The 24,895-nt window shown below is 40.6% G+C and overlaps 1 protein-coding gene and 1 pseudogene across 3 annotated transcripts in view; one reads left to right on the forward strand and one right to left on the reverse strand.

Annotated features, from left to right (window-relative positions):
* LOC142589579 (mitotic spindle assembly checkpoint protein MAD1-like) overlaps nucleotides 1–24,895 on the forward strand; it is a 69,880-nt gene that overhangs the window by 2,981 nt on the left and 42,004 nt on the right. For all 3 annotated transcript variants that reach the window (XR_012829894.1, XM_075701053.1, XM_075701052.1), the window contains exons 2-6: nucleotides 4,073–4,227; nucleotides 7,298–7,480; nucleotides 13,605–13,657; nucleotides 15,013–15,084; nucleotides 20,030–20,111. Coding sequence is in view for 2 of the 3 variants with exons in the window: in XM_075701053.1 (XP_075557168.1) it covers nucleotides 4,073–4,227; nucleotides 7,298–7,480; nucleotides 13,605–13,657; nucleotides 15,013–15,084; nucleotides 20,030–20,111 (545 nt within the window). In the remaining variant the exon portion in view is untranslated. The remainder of the gene's footprint in view (nucleotides 1–4,072; nucleotides 4,228–7,297; nucleotides 7,481–13,604; nucleotides 13,658–15,012; nucleotides 15,085–20,029; nucleotides 20,112–24,895) is intronic.
* On the reverse strand, nucleotides 8,811–11,472 carry LOC142590734 (uncharacterized; annotated as a pseudogene).

Here is a 24,895-nt window from a genome sequence, read left to right on the forward strand (position 1 = left end):
ATTTTTTTCGTGAGACTGCTCCTTCTTGTACAGTAGATGAAAACTGGTTGTTATTTAAGAATAAATTATTATGGCTTGTTGAGAGACATGTACCTCTTGTTCGCATTCGCGGTGATTTAGGAAAACCCTGGTTTTCTAACACACTTCGGAGGCTGTCAGGAAGGAAAAAACGTCTGTTTCGTGATGCGAAACGCTCTAAATCTTGTTCAAAGTGGGACAAGTACTTCAAATGCCTGCGCAAATACACTAGCACTTTGAGACAATCCAAAAAGAAGTTCTTGCACCACAATTTGCCTAACATCATACGTGTCAACCTCAAAAAATTTTGGAATATTCTGAAACCAAACAATAGCTCCAATAACATTTCCTTGACTTATCCTGACGGTTCAAACGTGCCGCTTGCTCAGCGGTCAGACGTAATGAATTCATATTTTTCTTCTGTTTTCACTCGTGAGCCTGTACTGAAGGACTTTGATTTGCCCAGCCACAGTTTTCCCCTCATGTTTCCCATTACAATTAATTCTCAAGGCATTATGAAACTTATTGATAACCTAAAGATTTCTAGTGCCCCCGGGCCAGATAACATCACTGCTAAGATACTAAAAGGTACCAAAGCAATTTCCAGTCTAATATTACAAATAATTTTTACCCAGTCCATTGCTGATAGTTCACTTCCAAATGACTGGAAGATTAGTAAAGTGGTACCGGTATATAAGTCAGGCAGCCACTCTGATCCTTCCAACTATCGCCCCATTTCCCTAACGAGTATTCCCTGTAAACTCCTAGAACATATATTCGCAAATCGCATGTCATCTCGGGGATCATTCCTTCTTTTTTCACAATCAGCACGGTTTCCGGCCTGGTTCGTCATGCGATACGCAGCTTTTTGAATTTATTACTGAACTTCACCTGAATTTAGACTCATCACTTCAAACTGACGTCATATATCTAGACTTCGCCAAAGCATTTGACTGTGTTCCCCATCAGCGGCTTTTGGCCAAACTTTCATGCCTCGGTCTCGACCCTCTCGCACTGTCATGGATCCGTTGCTTTCTTACTAATCGATTCCAGTACACAGCTATCGGAAATCATTGCTCAACCACTGCTAGTATCATCTCTGGAGTACCACAGGGGTCCGTCCTCGCACCCCTTCTCTTTCTCATCTTCATAAACGACCTTCCCAACGGCATATCATTCAATATCCGACTTTTTGCAAATGACTGCGTAATCTACCGTCGCATTACAGACCCAGCCGACCATGCAACGCTCCAAAAAGACTTACATTCATTAGAAACCTGGTGTTCCAACTCTTTAATGAAACTTAACATCTCCAAATGTAAAGTTATGCAGGTATCCCGTAAACACTCTAACAAGAATCACTCGTACTTTTTAAACTCGACAGCCCTATCCACCATTGAGTCGTATCGTTATCTCGGTATTACTATTAATAGCAAGTTGACCTGGTCTGATTATATAACAAAATTGGCTACCGACACTAATAAATCACTTGGTTACGTCAGACGTACCCTTGCGCTGTGCCCCTCATCCACAAGAAAACTGGCTTATGAAACCTTTATTCGAAGTAAACTTGAATATGCCTCAGCTCTTTGGAGCCCGCACCAAGCTTACTTAATTAATATCTTAGAATCAATACAAAATCGTGCCGCTAGATTCATCACTTCCAGGTACAGCCGTGAAGAAAGTGTCAGTGCGATTAAATCATCTATAGGACAAGAACCATTGGTGTTGCGTCGGAAAATTGCGAAACTGTGCCTTTTCCAGCGACTTTATTATAACTTCCCCGAACTACATGGAAGGCAGCTCCGAGACAGTAATCCCACCAACCCGTACATCTCGTCGCCTTTTTAACTCTTGCAGCATCCAGCGCTTGCATGGTTCAACATTTTCCTTTAATCAATCGTTTTTGCCTAGCGCCATTATAGAGTGGAGCAATTTACGAGATAGAGTTGTCAATGAGCGTAACCACATTATCTTCAAGCAGCTGCTTACTGATCACCTTAAACCCTAACCTTATAATGACCGTACTGTGCCTTCATTCTTTTGCGATTGCCGTCTCACATTGTGACTGTTCTGCTGATTTGCTTTTGCATTCTATTCAGTGTGCCTCTTGGCTTTTTTTGTTGTTGTTGTTTGTTTGTTTTAATGCGAATTCACAGGCTGTCTTGTAAGAAATTGTAACCATATCTTTGTTTCTTTCCTTATCTTCTGTAACCCCCCCTTATGTAATACCCCGACAGGGGTCCTTAAGGAAAAACTAATTATTATTATTATTATCATTATTATTATTATTATTATTATTATTATTATTATTATTATTATTATTATTATTATTATTATTATTATTATTATTATTATTATTATTATTATTATGAAGTAAGTGATTTATATGCTGAGTGAATGATTTTGTAGCCAGAAGTTCTAGAATTATTAGATGAGTCTGTAGTTGTCATGATGTTACATTACCTGGTGTTAGAATTGTCACCCGTTTACACCAGCTAAAATAGTTCTGAGGTTTTATTGGACTAACACTATCATGAAGATTTTTATGTCACAGAATATGACTCAGTCATTTGCACAATTTTCTAGAGGAGTTACTACTGTTGCGCTGATTCATAATATAGCTTAGAACTGGGGAGGGGAGGGGGGACACCAATACCATAAGGTGTTAATTACAAATAGAGCTGGGGTATACAGGACAGAAACTTAACTTAGTCGGGCAGAGGGAGAACAGAAAACATTATAAATTGGGACACTTTCTGGGATAATGTGTAAATCTGTGAATACATTCAGATTTTTATTGTTTCTAAGATGTTTAGCCTGCTTTTAGCATCAAAAGCCATATTTTACCCTTTTTCATTGAAGTAAATGGTAAAAAAACCTCACAAGCCACTGCTCTTAGTCTGTCTCTCTTCAAATAAATAATGTGCAGCTGCACGAGTTTTCCGCTTTGTCTACAGAGATTGGAGGCATAATTCTGAATACTTGTTTTGTCACTTACACACAAGTGCCACTGGTTGTTGCAAGCAAATGTAACCGCTCAGTGTAAAATTTTTAAAATATTTTTCATGAAGCGAGCCATGGAGCTTGTGTTTAGCAGTTTCAGTCATTTCATTAATGCGTACTACTCGTGTAAAACCAATTTAGCCAAAGTGATTTGTTGCAGTTAGTCTTTAGGCATTCTTGGCAACATTTAGCTAAAGATAATGGAAATAGCTGCACGAATGTCTCTTTATGAAAATTAATGTTTTCCTGTGTGCAATAAGTTTACCGCTTCAGTGTTGCTGACATACCTGTATGTTTTCGCGTTTCTTTCCTCCCAAGTCACTGACACCAGATAGGAATGGGAAAACTAGAAGACCATAACAAGAGAGCATTTGCCATTATCCGTGTCAATTTTGCCCTTCTGCATAACCAAAAATAAACTGTTGGGCTCGTTTTATAATATCCAAGGAAAGGACCCCACTGCTGGAGGTGCTTCACTTCAAAAAAAAAAAATTACTGGAAGCGTTAATGACATCAACCCCTAGTGGAAGTCTTAAAAACTCCATGTGACTCGACTTTTTTTATTTGCTGAACAGAAACCATTTGCAGTTACATAGCAGATTACTTATTTACTTTTTATTTTCACTGGTTTTAATGTATCCTGCACCTCCGCACTAAAAAGTTATCTGCAATATGTTTTTCTGGTATGCTGTGTAGGTTATGTATATTCTCACATTGATTTGTAATATCTATACTTTGTATAATATGCAATGGAGAATAACTGTACCCCTTTAATGCAATGCACCATGCTTTGGTGCAGACCAAATGTTATTGTAACCTTCCTGCTGTAATGCCCTCAGAGGGAAATGTAGGTAATGAATAAATAAATAAGTAGCCACTTACACTTCTACATCCGCTCACTTGGAAGCTGGCGCTGCTTAGAAGATGCAGCTAGTTTTTCATACTGTAGGATGTTGCGCTGCTGTTATTCCTTTTAGGGTGTATATAGCAAAGACACTTGTCAACTGGGCATTCACCATAAGGTGACAGCTTACTCTTCTGTTTCCAGCTGAAGCCGAAATTCGAGCACTAAAGGCAGAGTTGCTTCACTGCAGAGCAGAGATCAGTCGGCTCACCCTGCAAAAGAATGAGGAGGAACCTGCACGAAAGACACTTGTTATTAGTTACACCCGAGAAGTGGACACACTTCAGGAGCACTTACAGGTTGGTGCCGCAGTTCCCATTGTCTTAAACCATATTTTGTTATGTCATGGTTGGTTATTCTGGGCAGTTTAGATGGTGAGATCACTGTAGGCTGTAAAAGCTCTGTTTGCTTTTTCTATGAAAGGATAAGTACTCAGTGTTGCACACTATGGCCACAATAAACCTTATTCATTTCTCTTTTCAGCAGCCAGATAGGCTGCTAACATTCACAAAAGTAGTTCACATCTAGTTATTGGTTGGCTTTGCTGGTACGTTACCATCAAAAATGCTACCAGCATGCTGCATTGACAGGCATTAGTCACACTGTGGTTACCATACCACCTCCATCTATGATAGAGGAGGTGGTATGCTTGAAAAGCTAGCCGCCCTATATGTGTAAACAATCCTTCACGACTTCAGGTGTACCAGAGAGCTGGAATAATGCCAACATTACACAAATCCTAAGAAGGGAGACATTAAAGAATTGTAGGCCCATTAGCTTGGTTTCAGTATCGTATAAAATATTCACCTGGATAATTTCCAATAGAATCGATATTCAAGCTAATAGTCTGAGGAAGCTTAGATGTGAGGATCAATTCCAAATATCTCAACAACCTTCGGTTTGCAGATGACATTGTCCTGCTCAACAACACTGGGGATGAATTGCAACAAATGATTGAAGGCCTTAACCGAGAAAGTGTAAGAGTAGGGCTGAAGATTAATATACAGCAGACAAAGATAAGGTTCAATAACCTGGCAAAGAAACAAGAATTTATGATTGCCAGTCAGCTTCTAGAGTAGGTGCAGTACATTTATCTAGGTCAATTACTCACAGGGGACCCTTACCATAAGAAGGAAATTTACAAAATAGAAATGATATTAAGGAAAAATGAGACATCCACCAAATCGTAGCAATTGCTACAAAGAAAACCCATACGGGTTCTTCGAAAGAAAAGCCTCGCAGTCAAAGAAAAATTTGTCCTTGTCCAGGACTTGAACCCGGGACCACCGCCTTTCCGAGGCAGCCACTCTACCATCTGAGCTAACCAGGCGGCTAACAGATGTCAGGGCGAAGTCGAATTTGTCAGCAACTCGAAGCAAAGGCAAGAGTTTGACATAATAGTTCTGTGGAAGCCCGCAAGGTAGAGAGAAGTAATTAATTAAGGGAAAATGAGACATCCACCCAATCATGGCAATTGCTACAAAGGAAACCCATACGGGTTCCTTGAAAGAAAAGCCTTGCAGTTGAAGAAAAATTCATCCTGGTCTGGGACTCGAACCCCAGACCACCGCCTTTCCGGGGCAGCCACTCTATCATCTGAGCTAACCAGGTGGCTAGCAGATGGCAGGGCGAAGTCGAATTTGTCAGCAACTCGAAGCAAAGGCAAGACTTTTTCTTCAGCTGCGAGGCTTTTCTTTCGAGGAACCCATATGGGTTTCCTTTGTAGCAATTGCTACGATTGGGTGGATGTCTCATTTTTCCTTAATTAAATACTTCCCTCCACCTTGCGGGCTTTTGCAAAACTATTACGTCAGAATAGAAATGGGTTTGAGTGTGTATTGCAGGCATTACCAAATCCTGACTGGAAGTTTACCATTTTTGTTGAAAAGAAAAGTGTACAATTATTACATTCTACTGGTGCTACCATATGGGACAGAACTTTGGACATTAACAAAAGAGGTTGAGAACATGTTAAGGACTTTGCAAAGACCAATGGAAGGAAAAATATTGGGTGTAACGATAAGAGAAAGGAAGGAGTGCAGTGTGGATCAGAGACCGAACAAGGATAGCTGATATTCTAGTTGACCTTAAGAGGAAAAAATGGAGCTGGGCAAGCTATGTAATGTGTAAAGCAGATAAATGGCGAACTTTTAGAGTTACAGATATGGTGTCAAAGAAATGGAAGTGCAGTCGAGGATGGCAGAAAATTAGGTGGGGTGGCGAAATTAGGAAATTTGCAGGCGCAAGTTCGAATCAGCTAGTGCAAGACAAAGGTAATTGGAGATTGCAGGGAGTGGCCATTGTCTTTCAGTGGCTTGCAGTGGACATAAAAATAGGCAGATGGTAATAGTGATGATGATGATAGTTACTCTGCCCAAGCAATAAATGGGCTGCTGAAGCTGTACGAGCCAGAAGTGCTGCTGCTTTCCATAGTGAACTACAGCACCTCTTCCTTGTACTGGCCATCTCTTGAAGTGCTTCAGTCACTGGAACACGTCTGAAGGACTCGACAGACTTTTGAGAGAACAGGGCATCTCCATCGAAGTCATGGTCTCATTTGACAGAAATCTTTGTTCAAATGTCGTTGAGTGCTATAAAGAAGCTCTGAGAAACAACCCATTAACCGCCCATGCCTCCTATGTCAATGACCTTCGTCACGTCTTGGACTTCTGTCTTTAAAGCATGTATTGTACTGTTAAGTTTTTACAGAGTTGTGTTTGAGACATCCATGGGTGCCTGTATCAGGGAGTTACACCAGCCTTGCCTTGGAAATGTTCCATTCAGCATTGAAATTGTTTGCTTCATATGTAAGCTCATTCTCCGTAGGCTTAATTTTACAAGCTTGAAAGGGAAAATTGTCATCCACTACACTGTAACACGAAGCTACAAAGGAAACTCTTAGTTTTCTCAGAAAGAAAGCCAAGCAGTTAATAAAAAGTTCAATTTAATCCAGGAATTAAACCTGGGACAAGTGCCTTTCTGGGGTGGTAGCCCTATCTCCTGAACTAAACAGGAGACTAACAGAACGTAGATCCATACTCGGTGACCCTCTGCTTCGAGTTGATTCAAATTGGTTCAGTGATTGTGATATGATAGAATTTGAATATCATGACTATTTGAATAGCGAAAATCAGAGTTGGGCCTGGGGTAAATCTACCTCTTGATGACATAAGATTAAAGGCCTCCTGGTGATGCGCCATACAGTGTGATGCTCTTCACTTTGTGGCAAGAGCTTGGCCATTTCTCTAGGTACCTGTTGCTGTTTATTAGAAGGGGAAGGGGGGCTTTTTTTTTCTTTTTTTTCTTTGTGAAAGATGTAAGTTCGCTTGGCTGTGAAGTGCATTAGATATAAATGGCTTGTTTCTGCAGAAAGAGCGAGATATAAATGCCGAGCTGAAGCAGCAGGTGATAAAGGCTCTGGAGAAAGATGCTGAGAACAGGGCAGAAATCTCGCAGCTGCGACAGCAGACAAAGAACCGAGTGTCAGAACTGGAGGAGCGGTTGCAACGCTCCCAAGCGCTATGCCTCGAACTTCAGCAGCAGATGGACCAGGTAGGTAATCGGGATGTGTCGCATAGCTCTTTCTTTCTGTATAAGTGCAAACGCATGATGTTGTGGATGCATACCGACACATGTGCATTGTTTATCCTGTTCTGGTGACTTTTTTCACTGCCTAACTTATCGCTTAGCTCAAGAAGTATCTATGTGTGTCAGAACTTTCCCGAATGTTGTTGCTGTGTATATAGTGCAAGAATCTTGTCAGATGACTGAGCGTGCATTGTGAATAGTAGTTTATATTCTGGAATTTGTGTGGAAACCAGTAATTACTCTGGAATGCACAATGATTCATATATAAATAGCCCACACACTTGACCTTCAGATCAGACCTCGATGACCGACTATCTTGCTCACTGTCATTGTTGCACTCCGGGTGGCATTTCTTTTTTTCTGGGCCCAAGTTCAGCCATTGAAAAGCCAGCTTCTTAACTCGCACCTTTGGCAGTGTCTTCTTCACGATCACATGACAACATCACCTTCAGGCACTCTGTGCATGCCAAGAAAGTGCATCAAAGGTGCTGATGAAAATAGTATTTAATTTGTGTCACATACATATTGAAATACTTCTGACTGGACCTGTGCTGTGAGTTTGAATAATATGTATAGAGTGTTTTAGCAAAACGAGTTGGAAGGTAGACGGCTGGGTGTATGCTCTTCAGGTGTGTATGTCGTGATGTACCAAGTTCGCTTCTGTCATTAGTTTTCATAATGTTTGGATATCATGCAAATTTTTCAAGTGCCTAGTATGGTATAGGCACGCAATAGTTTATTTTCTCATATCTAACATTCCTGTAGTAGAGTTCTCACAGAGTGTTCAGGTTCTGTAAACATGAGAAAACTCACTGAACAACTACAAATCCGTAATCCGTTCTGCAGCTACATGCTTTTCATGATTCTGAATATGCTAGAATGTGATGACGCTAAATTTTCAGAGGGCAGAACTAACAAGCACCTGAAAGGAATATGAGATAGGAGACAGCAGCACCGTCTGGATTGAAAACATGATAAATGGCGATGCGGCATGTTATCATTGCTCCGTGCTGGCTTAACATAGTCACCATGGAGCAATGATAACATGGCTTTTTAAATATGTTACAAATACCCTTCTTGTACCACAGCTCAAAGACATAACTGGTTTTCAAGTTGTTTCTCATTGTGTACACACTCATGAGTAGAGCCCCTAACTTTAAGCGGTGGAAAATTTGAAATTCTGCAAATCAAGATAGAGGTATCTGCAAAATTCCACGGCAACATTGAACAGACATAAGGTACATGTAACAGTTTATTTATTAAGAACTTTCAGACTCCAAACATGCTTGCATATTTAAAACTGAAGGAAGCTGTTGTGGCTGAGCATCAGAGGTGCTTTGTACTCTCTTCACTAGGAGAATGGCGCTTGTGGGACTGAATGATCTTTCTGCATCAACAGGGTTGATCGGCATTGACAGGTATTTAAGGGCAATGGAAGAAAGCATTGGAGTGAGCTGTTCCATCCCTGCCCAGAAAGCCAGAACATCAAAATCTACACCTGGATTTTCTTGTTTAGAAAGAAACGGCGCTAAGTCTCTGTTGCTAGACTTGAGTTCTTGGGCAGACTTGAGGTACACTTGCCATTCAGCAGCTAGCACTGGTGACTCTTTCCCAAGTCCAGGCATACCTACAAACTCTGACCTCTTCTCTGAGAAACTCCCATCTTGCAGAGGATCCAAGCACCTTAGACTCTTGAAGAACTTCCAAGTGTCAGATTTCTCCAAATATATTAGCATTTTGCTAGCTGCTTTACTCATTGCAGCCTTCATTTTGTTTGCAATCCGATGGGCCTTGTCATGTACAATGTTTTCTTTCTTCAGTTGTGTTTCAAAATCTTCCTTTGCAGCTGCTTCCAAATATCCCCAGAGTACAAACAAAGCATTGTACGCTTTATGACAGTCTACACGCTGACCCTCAGCTGCTTTCAGCAGGCTGGCAACTTTTTACCAAATACTGCAATGTACCGCATGCTGTACTTAAGCTCAGTTGAGGGCTCATTTAAAAGTTCCAGAAGAGAATCAATGCATGCAATTTCTCCATACCTTTCATGAACTTGCCTTAGCAAAGAAGGATAGTACTCAGAGTATGCAGAATGCTGCTCAACAGCTTCAATCCACGAATTCCTACCCTACTTTTGACAGGTGTTGGAATTGTTTTGGCACACTGAATCCCGCACTTTTCTAGATGAGATTTATAGAAAGCTCTCTTTCTACTTGACAGCCAGAACGCCTTCTTCATACAGGCAACAAATTTGTCCACTAAGGGAAAGGATGCCTGCAATGTACTGCCTATGATGTTTACTATATGGGCTACACATGTAATGTGAACAGCACCTTTGCACATTGGCTTTATGCACTCATTAACCCTTTGAGGGTCAATTTTTTTCGCCATATGCGACCGCCCAGGGTCGATTTTTTTTATTGCAGATTCCGACTAATCTTAGGGACTTATTTCGAAAAATATTTACTGTCATTTTTCTAGGGTGACCGTAAAGGGAGAAAAAAATCTTTTGCGTTGGTATATGTGCACTCTTCATTCATGAATAACAATAAAAAGGGAAATAAACTTATCAGTATTAAAAATTTTATGCATATTTAAGCACATAGTTTAAGGCTTTGAAAATCCGCACCTGCGAATATTTCACAAGCCTCAAATGTTCGTGCTCTTACACTAATACGTACGTCCATAGCGTAATCGAACTGCGTAGGTGCACGCACTCAAAAAAACTGTTTGGTTGTGTGCCCATCAAAAAAAGCAACACGTGTGACAAACTTCCGCTAATCTTCATCTTATTGCCAACAGCTAGGGCAATTAGTTTTCGCCAGTCTTAAAAAAAAAAAAGAAAAGAAACGGAAACGCATGCACGGCGGCATCCTTCCTATGCGCAGCCCTGTGAGCACTAAACGAGCGAGAAACAAGCAGTCGCCCTTTGAGCGATTAGTAACGAGATAGCCATCAGTTTCGCAAGCACAAAAAGCTGAAACCGCCCGCGAAACAAAATCCAAACGGCCGCCCACCCGCCCGCGCGCGCCAATGCGCGAGCGGCAGTATATAGACACGCTGGAGCAAACTAGCGCTAAAACAAACCATGCAATGAAAACCGAGAGAGATAGGCGCACGAAAAAAATTCCCTGTATCCCCACTTAGTGGCAGCACATGACAGAAAAGAAAAAGTTAGGAAATTGGCGCGCTTTTTAAACGTACAGACGGCGCTGTAAATATACGGCATCGACCATTTTTGGACTTGTTCGCAGCGCCGTATATTTACCTCATCGACCGTCAAAGGGTTAAATGACTTCACCATATAAGCAGCATCATCGCTTACAAAGCCTGTTATGTCCTCAAATTCAATTCCGTACTTCGTCAGTGTTCTCGTTACAATGCGGCCTATCACAGACGAGTTCACTTCATCCACGAATTTAACTTCCACAAGTACAGGTTGTAGTGAAGCACTCACGCTTCTGGCTGACTGGACGAACAACACGTTCACAATCGATTTTGATCAGTCATCGGTGGTTTCATTAGTAGTTACCGACACCATGGTACCTTGAAACATAGCTTTCAAAGCTGTGTGCTTCTCAAACAATTCTGGAAGTCGGCAGCAGAGCGCATCAGATTTAGGCACCGAACCGCCGTTCCAAACATGTGTCTGCAGAAACGTTCTCAGTTTCGGATTGTCCACCTTCTCTAGGGGAATATTCGCAGATATTCACACATCCAGGAATTTGAGCATAATGGTTGTGCCTTCGCCTCAGCAGCAGTGATTGCAGATTCCAGCATTTGCAGTTGGCTTTGCTTTCTCAGCGTTCCTGAACCCCCAGCGCCGTCTTCTGATGATTCCTCACCACTTTTTCACTTAGAAGAGTCTCTTGCTTCTGCATTCTTACGATGACGGTTGCTCTCGATGTTCTCGTCAATAGTTGACTTGCGCCGATGGTCAACTGCTCTCGCACAAACTCGGCAAAAAAGGACTCCTGCATCTTTATAAAAGCTGGCGTTCTTGTATTCTCGAGCACATTCTGTGGCTGTCTTCTTGCTCAAATGAGATCCTGTGGGAGCCATCTTGATTACCAACTCAAAACACAAAGCAAATGGTAAAATGACGCACTTTCTGCTGAAGCCATAGAGTCTCTCACTATAACACCTAGAGGGAAATCTGGTGCCACCGTCTATGGGAGTTCCTTAAGGGGCGCCATGCCGTCATTGGAATGATGGTATATGTGTCTGCGACGTTCGTGTTGGCTGGTGTTGTAGGAGGCTTCGTCTAAAACGTGGATATGGCTATGCAAATAGAGCGTTCTTAAAGTAAAATCTTGATAAAATGTTTTCATTCACGCATATTACATCTTCCAGTGAAGTCTGCTCGCCTACAATGCATAACCAAGCGGAGAAAAGCAAGAACAGATGACAAACTGTTCCAATGCGAGCACGAATCTTGTCGTCTGTCCTCCAACTTTAGCGGCCCGCTGATACTTTTTACGTTTCATATAATTGTACATGCAATAACAAGTTATCATAGTTAAACAAAACATGTTTTTGTGTAATAATAAAGCTAAAACAGCTTTTTATGTGCTGTTTTAGTGGAAAATTAATCATTGTGACAGATGGAACGGTGCTTGTTAGGCTCTCCAAGAACGGTGCCAATCCGAAGTCACAATATACCGGCATTCCCAGGCATACCACAGCGCAGCAGCTCCAGACTTCCCTCTAGGTAATATAGTGAGAAACTCTATGGTTGAAGCAAGCGTTGGATACATTGATGACTACGGCTACGGCTGAGCCCTTTGATTCGGGTGGCGGCTGCGCCACCTAGCCAATTTTTTTATAAGGCGAGAATATTTTAATATTAAATTAAATTTCTTCATCAGCAAAAGGTGCTGAGGCAATATAAACCCTGGTACTGTTTATTACTAAGAAAATACTAGTTTTCCATCACCTTTGGCAGTTTTCACTTGATCTGTCATTTTTAAGACATGTAGCGCCATCTTGGGAAAACTGCGAGAAACAGCATTTCGCTGCTTTTTCAAAAAGCAACTTTTTAAAAGAAAAATCGCATTTTCGCGGAAAGCTAGCAGCATTACTCATAAGCTTGAAGCAAATGAGATAGCATCAAGTGGGCGTCCTTATCAAACCACGATCTCACTTCATTCTTTCCGGATCGTGAGGCGTGAGCAGTCACATCACCCATGACCGTCTACCGGTTTGGACATTTGTGTTCTATAGCAGTCCATTTCCTCTCTTCTGTGTGGAATTGTTCGAAATCTTTTGCGGTGTGAAAATTCTAAGCGTCAACCTTTTGCATTTCTGGAACTGTTTGTAAATTCCTCGGACAGTGTGCTTCAAGTCTTCCATCGGGATCAGTCACATGGATCTTCTGAAGCATAACTGCGAGTCGGCCTAGTTGGAACAGATTCATCATTTAAAAACTTTTTGTGCGCAAACAGACAGGGATAAAGAAGAGGGGCAACTGTCTGTTTGCACACAAAAAGTTTTTCAATGGATCTTCTGAATAGAAAGTTAATCAGTCTAATTTGCCCATTTGTCTCATTTCTCAAGAGTGAAATTATAATGTTTGCCCATGTGATAAAAGCAATCCCAAAAATATCACTTCATTATCATATGTTCCTAATTTTTAAAAAATTTATGCACATTTTATGAAATATCCGATATGGTGCAAACAGTAAAATTTGACCGCTTTACTGATGGTCCACAGTTGTCTGTGGAATGCAAGTGGTCACGCTCAGTAGCAACTATGTTCTAGTTTCAGCTCACTGCAGAACTTCTCTTTTTCTTTAACTGCAAGGAATGCAGAATGCTGAGCATTGCGCTGTAAATCACATTCATGTGAGCATTGCGTTTGGTAATGATATTTTCAAAGCTTAAAGCACTTCACTGCATTATATATATGTTGGCTGAATTACAAATTATAGTCAGGCACCGTGCATCAATGTAATTATTGTGCATTGACTGCTTGAAAAGGCAAATATCAGCATAGCCTCCGTTGTATGCATTGTGCTTTTAAAATTAAAAAGAAAGCCAATGACCTTGCATAAAAAAAAAAAACCTATTTTATCTCTTTCTCTGACAGACGAAAGAATCTGCCCAGGAAACCACATTTGCACTGGAAGAAGAAGTCCGGAGGTAGTCATCTAGCTATGAAATTGACTAGCTGTATGCTGGAACATCTCATAAAATATCTCAACACTTGTGATGTTTGATTTGTTGTGTAACCGCTATGCACCAGGTAAATTGTGCAAACATAGGCTGAGTGATGCTTTTACTAATTAGTACTATCACAATGTATGTGAAATTAACACGCTTTCTGATAGCAATGTTTTCGCTGTGAACCCAAGGAGTGTGTAGGCTGTCATAGTAATTTTCGTACTGTCAATTTATGAGCTACTGTGCTTAAAAGTAATCGAAAAATGCTTCTACTAGTCCAGTTAAAAACTTATTTCGATATGTAGAAGGTAAGCTAAATTGTATTGACGGATCACATGGAAAATTAAAACAAGCCACCAAAAAAGGGAAATAATGATAATTGCTGTGCCTATGCAAATCCCTTGATCGGAATAAAATTAAAAGGCAACATTTCTTAAAGGCGCCCTGAAACACTTTTTAAGCATAGTAAGGAAACATTGCCGATTTGTCATAGAGGCTGCTGTGAACATGTGAGCCAAATGTTACTGCACTGTATGCAGTAGGGAACTTACAATTTTGTGCCAAGCACAGCGAAAAATCACTTGCTTTCACTTCCACAATGCCGTCACATTGAAAGCCGCTGGCCCACCAACACAGTTGGCTGATTTGTGATCACATGAGCATTCTCGGTAATACATAATTGCTAATGCTGAGTTAAATAAATGAAAAATATGTGTGTCTGCAATCTCAAAATGACAGAAAAGTTATTTCATCTTTGCACTGTGCATAGCTGTGTCAGCTGCATGTGGCCTTCAAGATGGCAGCAGCGTGCTGCATAGTGTAGTCTATTGGCGCCACCTCGGAGAGCCATGACAAGCCCTTTCACCGCCGCAACACTCAACTTTTGACCGGGGCTTTGCCCTCTTGGCTTCTCTGCTGAGTAGCTTCCAGTAAGCTAGCAGAGATTAAAAGAGAGAGAAAGCCAGGTATCAATGCGATTACTCCACTTACAGTTAAATGATTCAAACATTTTTTTACACGTGAGATTCACGAGATGATGTCCTTTAATAGTGAGGCCATCTTATGATCAGTTAGAAAAGTGCTTTAGGGCCCCTTTAAATATGGATCGGATAGCCCTGTGTGTGGTGTTGCCTGAACATGCATGCATTTAAGCTGCGGTATTCAACGTGCATGGATGCAAGCAAGAGTGCTTGCTTATTTTGCCCCCTCCGGGTGGCCTTTCATCGATCTCCTAATCTGAACTGATTTCTTAGTCAAGCCACTGTGTCATGCTTCTTGTTGCAAGTAGTGACTATACTGCATTAATTAGGTGTCTGATTTTTTTCGTTTCTAAGACTTTCAGGAAGTCAATTGATGCTGCACACCTCTCTTGAAGAAGCCAAGGATCAAGTTGAAGTACTCAAAAGGCTAGCAACATTTTGGCTCTATTAAATTTCTCTGTGACTTCTCGCATGTTTTTATTTATTTATTTATTTACTTATTTATTTATTTATTTATTTATTTATTTATTTATTTATTTATTTATTTCATACTGCAGACCAAGAATTGGTCCAAGCAGGACAGGTACAGTAGGCAAGATAAAAGTGCTAACATAAAAGATAACATGGGAAACATTACACAAAATGAAAACACAGCACCAAAAACAGTAGGTATTACCCATAAACAGTACGTACCATGGGAAAATATTGCGTAAAATAGAAACATAACACAAATCAACAGTACATATTAAGACTAGGTCACAGAAAATTGGCTAAGATCAGTTAGACGGTTCCATTCCAATACAGTATGCAGAAAAAATAAAAACTGAAAAGCATTAGTTTTAGCAAAATACGGAGTTAAAGAATGGGCATGATGATGTCGTGTATGTCTAGTAGACAGAGGAGATAAATATGCATGCGGGTCATGGGCTAACTTATGATTAAGAAATAGGCAAATAAAGTTGAGGTGGTTCATTCTTCATTGTAGTTCAAGTTTTTCAATGTTGTTAGCAGCCATGAGCTCAGACGGTGAGTTTATAATAATAAATTTAGAATAAACAAACCTAGCAGCCTTTCTTTGTACAGCTTCAAATTCTTTTTATGTTAGCGTTGGTGAAGTGGTCCCATACAACACTAGAGTATTCTAGTTTAGGTCTTATATACGTGAAGTAACTGAGCAGTTTAATGTTAGAAGGAGAATTTCTAAGCTTATGTTTTAGAAAACATAACTTACGGAAGGTGGCAAAACATATGTTGTCTATGTGTAGGTTCCAAGACAAGTCATTAGTTATTGTTACGCTGAGATATTTGTGGTTGGTTACCTGTTGTATTGATGTTGAGCCAAGGTTACACGTAAAATCAAGAGGTGTTTTTGTACGAGTTACGCAAAGATAAACAGTCTTTTGTGCATTGTTGTGCATTGTTAAGACAAATTCAAATTCTCTTGATCATTAGTACAAGTAACTTGACGAAAGAGCACACACTCATCCGGGAACAGTCTGATTTGAGTTCCTGGTAGTACTACATTAACAATGTCATTTATATCAAGTAAAAACAACAGTGGCCCCAGAACACTGCCCTGGGACAAGCCTGATGTTACAGGAAGAAAGCTCGAATTGTTCCCATCAACTGAAACAAACTGGGCACGATCTGTCAAGTAGTCTTCAATCCATGCAATAAATATATCTGGCAGATTTACCTCCTTAAGTTTCGTAATTAGACTGTGATGAATAACTTTGTCAAATGCCTTGCTAAAATCAAGGAATATGATGTCCATTTTACCATTCTTATTCAGAGTTTCTGCAAATGAATGAACCACTGTGACTAGCTGAGTTACGGTTGAATAACCCTTTCTAAAGCCATGCTGAAAGTTAGTATAGAGTTTTGTTCAAGAAATTCCGCAATGCGTGTAGGTATTACATGTTCAAGCATTTTAGAAATTGATGATGTTAATGAGACAGGAAGGTAATTTTCTAAGAGTAAATGGTTGCCTTTCTTAAAGGTGGGAACAACACGAGCCTTCTTCCAATCACTAGGTAGTTTTGCTGTTAGCAGTGAACATCGAAACAGCACGATGGCAAAATGAGCTATAATTTCTGCATAACAGTGAAAAAATACATTAGGTATGTTGTCTGGACAACAAGATGATTTTGTCTTAAAGTTCAAAATCATTGAAACTACATCAGAGTATGATATGAAGTCAACATCAGTGGGTTGAAACACTCTTGTATTGTCTTAGCAAAGACGCTATGAAAAAAGTAGTTAAAGTGCTCTGCAATGACTTTTACATCTGTAACTGTTTTTCCATTAACTAAGATCTGTGATACCTGCCTCTTAGAGTCGTTTAGGAAGTTCCAGAACTTACTAGGATTGCTTTTTAAAAAGTTTGGCAGGGTTGTTTTGAATTACAAATCTTTTTATTCGTGTAAAGCGCATGCCAAATTTACTTTAAGTTCATAAATAACAATGGATTGTGGATTACTCTTCTTCAATCATTTTAATTTGCATTTTAAATGGATAATCTTACGCGTAATCCAAGGTGTGCTTTTAGAAATTTTTGTGCATTTGGTTGGTACGAAAGTGTTTATGCAGTGAGGGCACATTTCAGTAAATCGGTTCCATCCAACATCTCCCTCATTTTCAATAAAGTCAGTGTAACATCTTTCCATGTATTCTACTATAGAGGCATTGCTAGATCTTGAGTAATCCTTGAAGCTTCGTGTGGTTGTGCGTTCAGGAGTCCCACAGTTGATTAGAGGAATAGTTACACTTACAAGATGATGATCAGACAGGCCCTTTTCAATTAAAACGGTATATTCATAAAAATCGCGGTTTAGAAATACTAGGTCCAATATTGCACGAGACGAACCTTGTACACGAGTAGGCTGCCTGGCCACTTGAACTAGGTCATGAGTTAGCATTTTTGTTCGATTTGCGGCTTGCCTGAACAAGCTCCCAATCAACATGTGGTAAGTTAAAATCACCTATAAGAAAATTTTTTTATTCTGGAACTGTATCATATATGATACAGTTCCTGCAGTTCTTGCAATTTTAGAAAATATTCAGGTGCAGCCTCTGGTGGTCTGTAGCACGCGTATAGTACAAAGCAGTGATCCCAACAAGTTATTTTAATGCACAAACACTCAAGCTCAGTAACATCCGCTGAAACAATCGCTTGTATTGAAGGCTTAACATGAATAGCAACACCTCCACCCTTGCTTGTCCGGTCCTTATGAAATACACTGTAACTCGGTGGAAAAACTGAATCATCACTTATTTCATTTCATAACCACGTTTCAGTGAGTACTGTGATGTGTGGGTCGTATTCAAGTAGTGTAGCCTCAATAGAATTCTTTTCATTTAGAATACTTCGTGCGTTTATATTTAAGATTGTTAAGTTCTTATCCGTAATTTCGTACTATTGCGGGGATTACGAGTTGCTTTACGAGATAAATGTGTGTTTAAAGGAAGCTGAATGACGCATATTATTACACTGGCATCTCAACTTTTGTTTTGCTTCAGCGCGTGGCGTTTGGTTATCGGGCGGCTCCTGCCTATATTGTAGTTTCTTTTTTTTTTTGCAATGGAACTTTATCATTCAAACCATGGTCCCAGACATAAGGCACGTTGTTGATATATAGTTTACCGAATGCTAGGGAAACCTTATCTTTTTTGTCGCAGTTTAATTTCGCACTAGCCCACAATTTCTTTCTGATATCATGAATTCTTTGCGAAAAATCTTCACTTATACAAAAATTCATGCCCTTTAGTTTAAAACCATTTTTCAGTATTGCATAATTACTTCTTGAATCTAACAGCTTAAGAATGACAGGTCTCTTCATGTCAGGTCGTCTCTTGCCTAGTCTATGTATACGCTCGATTTGAACGCTGTCAAGTTGAAGAATATCCCGAAAAATGCCTTTATTTACCGCAGTTTCAAGTGCCATGTTTGTTTCATTTTCTTTTTCTGGAAGTCTGTAAACTATCAGGCTTGAGCTTCTACTGTGGTTTTCCAAGTCATTTATTTTAGCTTCAAGTGCTTGAATTGCATTTTGCATGCAGCTAATCTGCTCTTGAAATGATGTTACCCTTTCTTCAAGAGCGGGAATTGTATCTAATTTCTTCTCGATGTCTACAAGATGGGTTTCTTTGATTTCTTTAATATCTGATGCAATTTCCTCAAGGTGTTTAGCGATTTGAGTCAATTCTGGACCCAAATTTTGTTCTATATCACCTCCAAGCAATAATAATTTCCCGAGTGAATAAGTGAGTACATTCAACATAGCACACAGCCCAGGGCATGGCAGCATCAAAACAAAACGGTCATCAGAACGAAATCATTTATCAGAAAGCCTTCTTACCTGCACAATGAAAACAAATGGGTTTTGAGCGGTCCGCATGTTTCCGATGCCGCCGTGCCCTATCATGAAGAGCCCTGTCCGTGCCCTGTCCAACTCATGCCAGAGGGGCTGTAAATTCTGGTGTCTTAAGCCTGTTGCCTTAACAACAGTGTTATAACATCTGGCCGAGTCAACATGAAAAAACAGACATTTCGAAACTCGTACGTGTTCCTTGATCACACTAAAGTGAGCAAGAGCCGTGTGTCGTTTTTTGAGTCAATATGTGATCTAATGAATGGATGTAGGTAGCACGCAGATTTCCATAGATTCTGTTGATATTCTGTGTTCATTTGAGTGATGTTGGGTTTCTTCATATATTGCGAATATTGAAGTTCCACAAGTAGTGTGGTCATAGAAGCCTCGCTCTGCACATTTTGCAACACTGTTCTTGATTTTTTTATTTGCAACGCTTTCTAAAGAATAATGCCTTCATGTATTACAACTGGAGCTTGTAGACAGGTGGTTAGTTAAATCATGTGCTATTTTCACACCTTTGTGCTTCCAGTACTGAACATACAATGTTCTGGTGCGCTCATTCAGCAGTAAATAAGTTCATATCTGTGATGCCTTCCATGTATTATTTATATCATTATTCATGGTTTAAAGGCATGAGACCTATTATTACATTGAATAGTGTCACACATACATACTTCGGTTGTGACATACAATTTTTCAATTGTGAATGCAGACCATGAGAGAACTCTCTCGAAGCTTGGTAGTGTTGCCTGCTATGTATGAAATCAGGTACACATACTTTAGTGGACTTCCATAAATGTCATAACATTCCAGCTGTGCCTGGCAAAATTTGTTTTGTGGATGGGACAACCATCTGAATAAATTCATGCCGTAACTATCAACTTCCTTTTGTGTATACTTCGCTCAATAATACAGCCTGTGGCACATGTTGCAAAATACTTGTGTTGCTGCTTGTGGTGCTGACTTGTGTGCAACATTATTTCTTGTCCCCGATGCAGACATATCCGTGAGAAAGAGCTCCTTATCTCCCATTTACAAAGTGAAAATTCTGAGGCTCGAAAGGCAGAAACCAAAGCTAAGGTAAGTGCTTTTTTTTTTCTTTCTGTTGGTTATCACTTGCTGAATCAGAGGTGAGGGAAGGCTCCGCTAGTGTTGTCATCTCTCTCTTCATGCCTTTCGCTAGTGTAGTTCCTTCTCCTGTAGTTAGGTACAATACTTACTATAACGTCGACATCTATAGGAAAAGTTTGTGCATTAAGAGTGTTGAAAGTTGATTCACTTGTACTGGTAACTGGTAGTTCAAAAGTTTTTTGTGAGCAAACTCACTTGTCACAAAATGCTTGATGGTGAATGGATGCTACGAGCATCCCCTTCGAAACGGGGCAGTGGGTTGTGCCACCAAGGGGTGGGGGATGTTATGCCATCAAGCTCTTTTCTTATTTTGCCTTTGCTTTTCTTATTCTTGTCTTGCCTATTTCTTTCTATTGAGCATGCCACACATATGAAGAAATACTTTTTAAGAATGCAAAGCTTTGCAGGCGTACAATAGAGCCTCGTTCATACAATCCCATTATGTACAATTTCCCCTAATGTTCACAGTCAAGAACAAAAAATTATGCAGAACCCAGTGGGAATCAATCTAAGCAAAGCATTCTGTGCTCATTGCTTTGATTGACAATAATTAGTAGTGATGTTGATGGCAAAAGCTTAATTTTTTTAACATTTAGTCTAACACAAGAGTGGTGAGTTGATGTTAAACTTTACTTTGCATCCACCACTGCTGTTTGTCTGCATAGTACACGAAACACACTGGAACAGGGTTGAGCATTTTCATTGCCTCACATGGAACATTGCATCATGGCAGAAGTATTATACTGGAATTGGGTTATGGGGCTTTACATGCCAAAACCACAATCGGATTCTGAGGCACGCTGTAGGGGCGGTGTCTGGATTAATTTTGACTCCGCATTGTCCTTTAGCATGTCCCAAAATCTAAGTGCACGTGCATTTTCTATTTTGCCCCCGACGAAATGCGGCTGCCGTTGTCGGGATCAAATCCGCGACGTTAAGCAATGCCATAGCTGCAAAGCTACCACGGCTACAGTGACCGTGGCGGGCACAGAAGTGTTGATTTGACATGCAACCACTTCCGTAGTGTTGCCTAGACCCTATGGTGCACTTTAATTAATACAGCTCTGGTTCTACACGTCCTGCGTATGTTGTTTGCTTGACATATTTGCATAGTGTTTATTTTTCAGAAATAGCAGAAACATACTTTACTGCAACTTGAACTTAAGTTTATCCAGTTTCCCCACAACCACTGTCCTGTTTATAGTGGTAGCATAGAGAAAGACATTCTCTATTGTAGTAGCATTGTTTCCTTGCCTTCTCGCGTCACCTTTTCTACGCCCTCCTTTCTACAGATCTATCTACCTCCCCTCTGGGCTTGCACATTAGTAGAAAGGTAAGCGCTGCAGTTTCTGCAGTGCTTTTGAGGGGGGTCGCTCATAATTACAGCTGTCAAGAGGCTAATGTGATGAATGCCAGGGAGCTCCTGAAGGCATTATGCGCATACGACGCGGTAAGGTCCAAATGAGTTTCTCGCGTCGCCTTTTCTCTCTGCCTCGCTCCTGTCATGCATACACACTCTCTGAACCCCCCTCCTTATGCATTGTGCCAGACAGCAGCAGCAGCAGCAGGGGGAAAGTAAAAAAAAGAGGCAAAGAAAGCTTTGTTTTAAAAATGGCCTAATGTTTTACTAGCTTGTACGTTCGTGGAAAACACAATCTTTCAGCACCAATGTTCAGTACATGGCCAAACTGCAATCATTTTATACGTTTTCTGACTGCTAGATCCCATGTAAGCAAGAAGATGCACGAGGCGCGCATGATCAAGAACAGTATACACTTGCCACGGCAGCTTCCCCCAACATTTGCCCACCGTTCTCCTGTGAAACGCCAGCACACATTCAGTTTCCTGTTCTGGTACCAGCAAATCTCCTCCTGGGTCATCCCACGCCACATTAACAGCTATTGCCACCAGCCCTATTTTGATAACCAGCTTCACCTATCTGTTTCGCAGTGCATGGGGCTTAGTGCTGTTGGAAGTGTACTGCACGCTTTTAATAGGTGATAACCCAAAAGTAACGCTATTCCCTGCTGCAGTTGGCACAAAGCGAGCGTCATGTTTGATTCTGGCGGTATCATAGTTATTGTATACTGGCGTTGCCCACTAGCACACTTTCCTTTTGGTTTCTTAATGCCATCTTGAAACACTGCACATTAGGACGATGAAAATGTGCGTCTCAGATTGCTTGGGCCCCATTAGCACGAAGAACCTTGGCGTCTCATGTTGGAATGATTTGCGGTGTGTGGGTGCATCAAAACACCCTGCCGAAGTGTCCCACTCGAAGATGCTCCATACCCAGACCACATTCAAGAAGCGCCATCGTAAGCTAGGCAAAGCCGCAAAAACGACGGGAGTCCCAGACTTCTTAAGACCCACCAACTCTGCATGTCTCAGCGTCTCATGCTGCAATAATTCCCACAATGCTTCACATTACATCTCAATCAATTACAGTTTAGTCTGTGAAATTTTTTTAGTGATTTCGAATTGTACATTTTTCCCGTTCAGTCTGTTTTTTCTGTGATTTTGTACCATAACGTATGAACACGGTTCTGCTGTATTTAGCCCTTGCACATATAGCGGTAAATTTTTTTACCATTGTGCAAGACCTGCTGACTCAGCTTTGTGAAGCCTCATTATCGTAAATAAAAAGAGAGAGAGAGAGAATGCTGTAAAATGAACCTGTCCTGGAAATGATGTATTTCCTCAATGTCACAAATGGATTACTTATTATGTATTTTATGCTACAGCTGCTCACATGAAATAGATTTAAATATGCGTTTTACATTCTCAGCATCACTGTGTAGTCAATGTTCGGGGTAAGAAACTCCAGTGAGTCCAATCTGGGGTTCGTTTACTGCATGCTATCTTAAAAAATTTCCACATGCAATCAAGCCATCTGCCTGGTTTTTGTTTATCCATTCCTACAAAATTTGTGACTGTGCAAACACCAGGAGGAAAAAAAATCAGTGTTAGCATCTGTGCTACTTATACATACCAGAAGATATTGTATGGCATTGCATTCCATTTCCTTGGGTGACACTACTACGGCATGTGAAAACGAAAACGAACGCAGTGAATGCATGAATGATGAGTAAGAAGGTACTTCTCAATCGCATTATAAAATTGTTCCTCACCTGGTCAACATTGATATCTTGTCAAGATCAAATTCTGTACACGTTGAGATCAAGTTATTGCTTAGAAGTACAACAAAAAGAGAGCATTGTTTACTTTCTTTTATCTGCCAATATTAATTCCACTGCAGGCATATAGCACCTTACACTGCATCAATTTTCAGGGCAGTGCCCAACTTATGTTTCAATTTTCTGCATCTGTTTTCATTATAACTGCTATTCCATTTTTTTGACATAGGGCACAGGGTGGCTGAGCTGTTATGCTCAATTTTGAAAGTACCATCATTGAAAAATTAAGCATGAACAAGAAATCACAAAATACTAGAACATCTTTTGCATATAGTAGTAACTAAAGAACACAATCTTTCACCACTACTTATTCGGTTGCCTAAGATGGCATGGGTCTCGCACTAAGTGTGCTAGATGAAGTTGTACTAAAATTACACATATTGGTGAAAGCAAAAACAAAAGAGTGCATTCCAGTTAGCCCTAACTTGTTCGCTTTTCAGTTGTCCACAATAGTGCATTTGAGGATTACTACCCTTTGTGTGGGCTGTATTTCTCTTTGTGTAACGAATCATGAAAAAAAGTTCATTCTGTCCACGCTTGGTTAAAGAGGCCCTGAACCCTTAACCACTTCTTATTGAAGTTGGGAAATGCATTTGAAGTTAGAAGGGACTATTTAAGAAATACTTTGCTGCAAAAAGTACTTCAATGCATTCAGTAGAAGTGGAGTTATTGGCAATCAAAGATGGCCTGTGATCCCCTTCACAGTGCTCCCAGTCCTTCTTCAATCCCTTGCACTGCAAAGGCTAGGCCGGAGTAGGGCATGCCCACAGTGCTCCACCTGCTGAACATCATCGTGCCGCGCAGTTCAAGTTTCATTTTAGATGTTCACGTAGACACCACTATATTCAATTTTGTTGCCTACGACGCAGCAAATGCAGTTGTCCTCAACAAGCCACGGTGCACTCAGCAAGTGTACTCGTCACAGCACCCTGTGGTGGTCACGGCATTTACTCTGTAGCACATGGCCTCCAAGATTTGCGTGTGCTGGCAGATCTTGTTCCAGCAGCCCCATTTGCACAGAGAGGGTGTAATTTCAGTGGGGGCTGTGACCAGCTCCTTTCCCACACCGCGGCGTTCTCACCTGAAGGCCCATCATGCATCGAGGAGGCTTTTACATGCTCTGGTGCTGTTGCTGCGGCTTGGTTGAGGCAGAAAAAACAGGATTTTGCACTGCTATATCATACCTTAGTGATTAGTAAATCATGGCTGAAGGTGTTGGAAAGGCAAAGCGTGTGCCAGCGGGTATTAATTCTCAAATGCGTTAATTTTTTCGTGTATGCATATATTCCGACCACATTCACATGGCTATGTATACAAGTAGTATATCTGTGCAAATTTTCATCATGCGACAGGTAGAAAGTTATGAACAGCCAACAACTAGTCCTTTTCATCGACCATTTGAACTGCATATGTAGTGTTGATATTTTTAGCGAACGAACAGGCCTAACTCGCAGGAGTAAGTGCACCAGTTAAAAGCAAAAATTCAAGGTGAAGTGTCACTGAAAGTGCAAACACACAATGAATGATTCAGCTAAG

The sequence above is a fragment of the Dermacentor variabilis genome, chromosome 8 (genome assembly GCF_050947875.1).
Source record: "Dermacentor variabilis isolate Ectoservices chromosome 8, ASM5094787v1, whole genome shotgun sequence".
Taxonomy (NCBI): Eukaryota; Metazoa; Arthropoda; class Arachnida; order Ixodida; family Ixodidae; genus Dermacentor; species Dermacentor variabilis.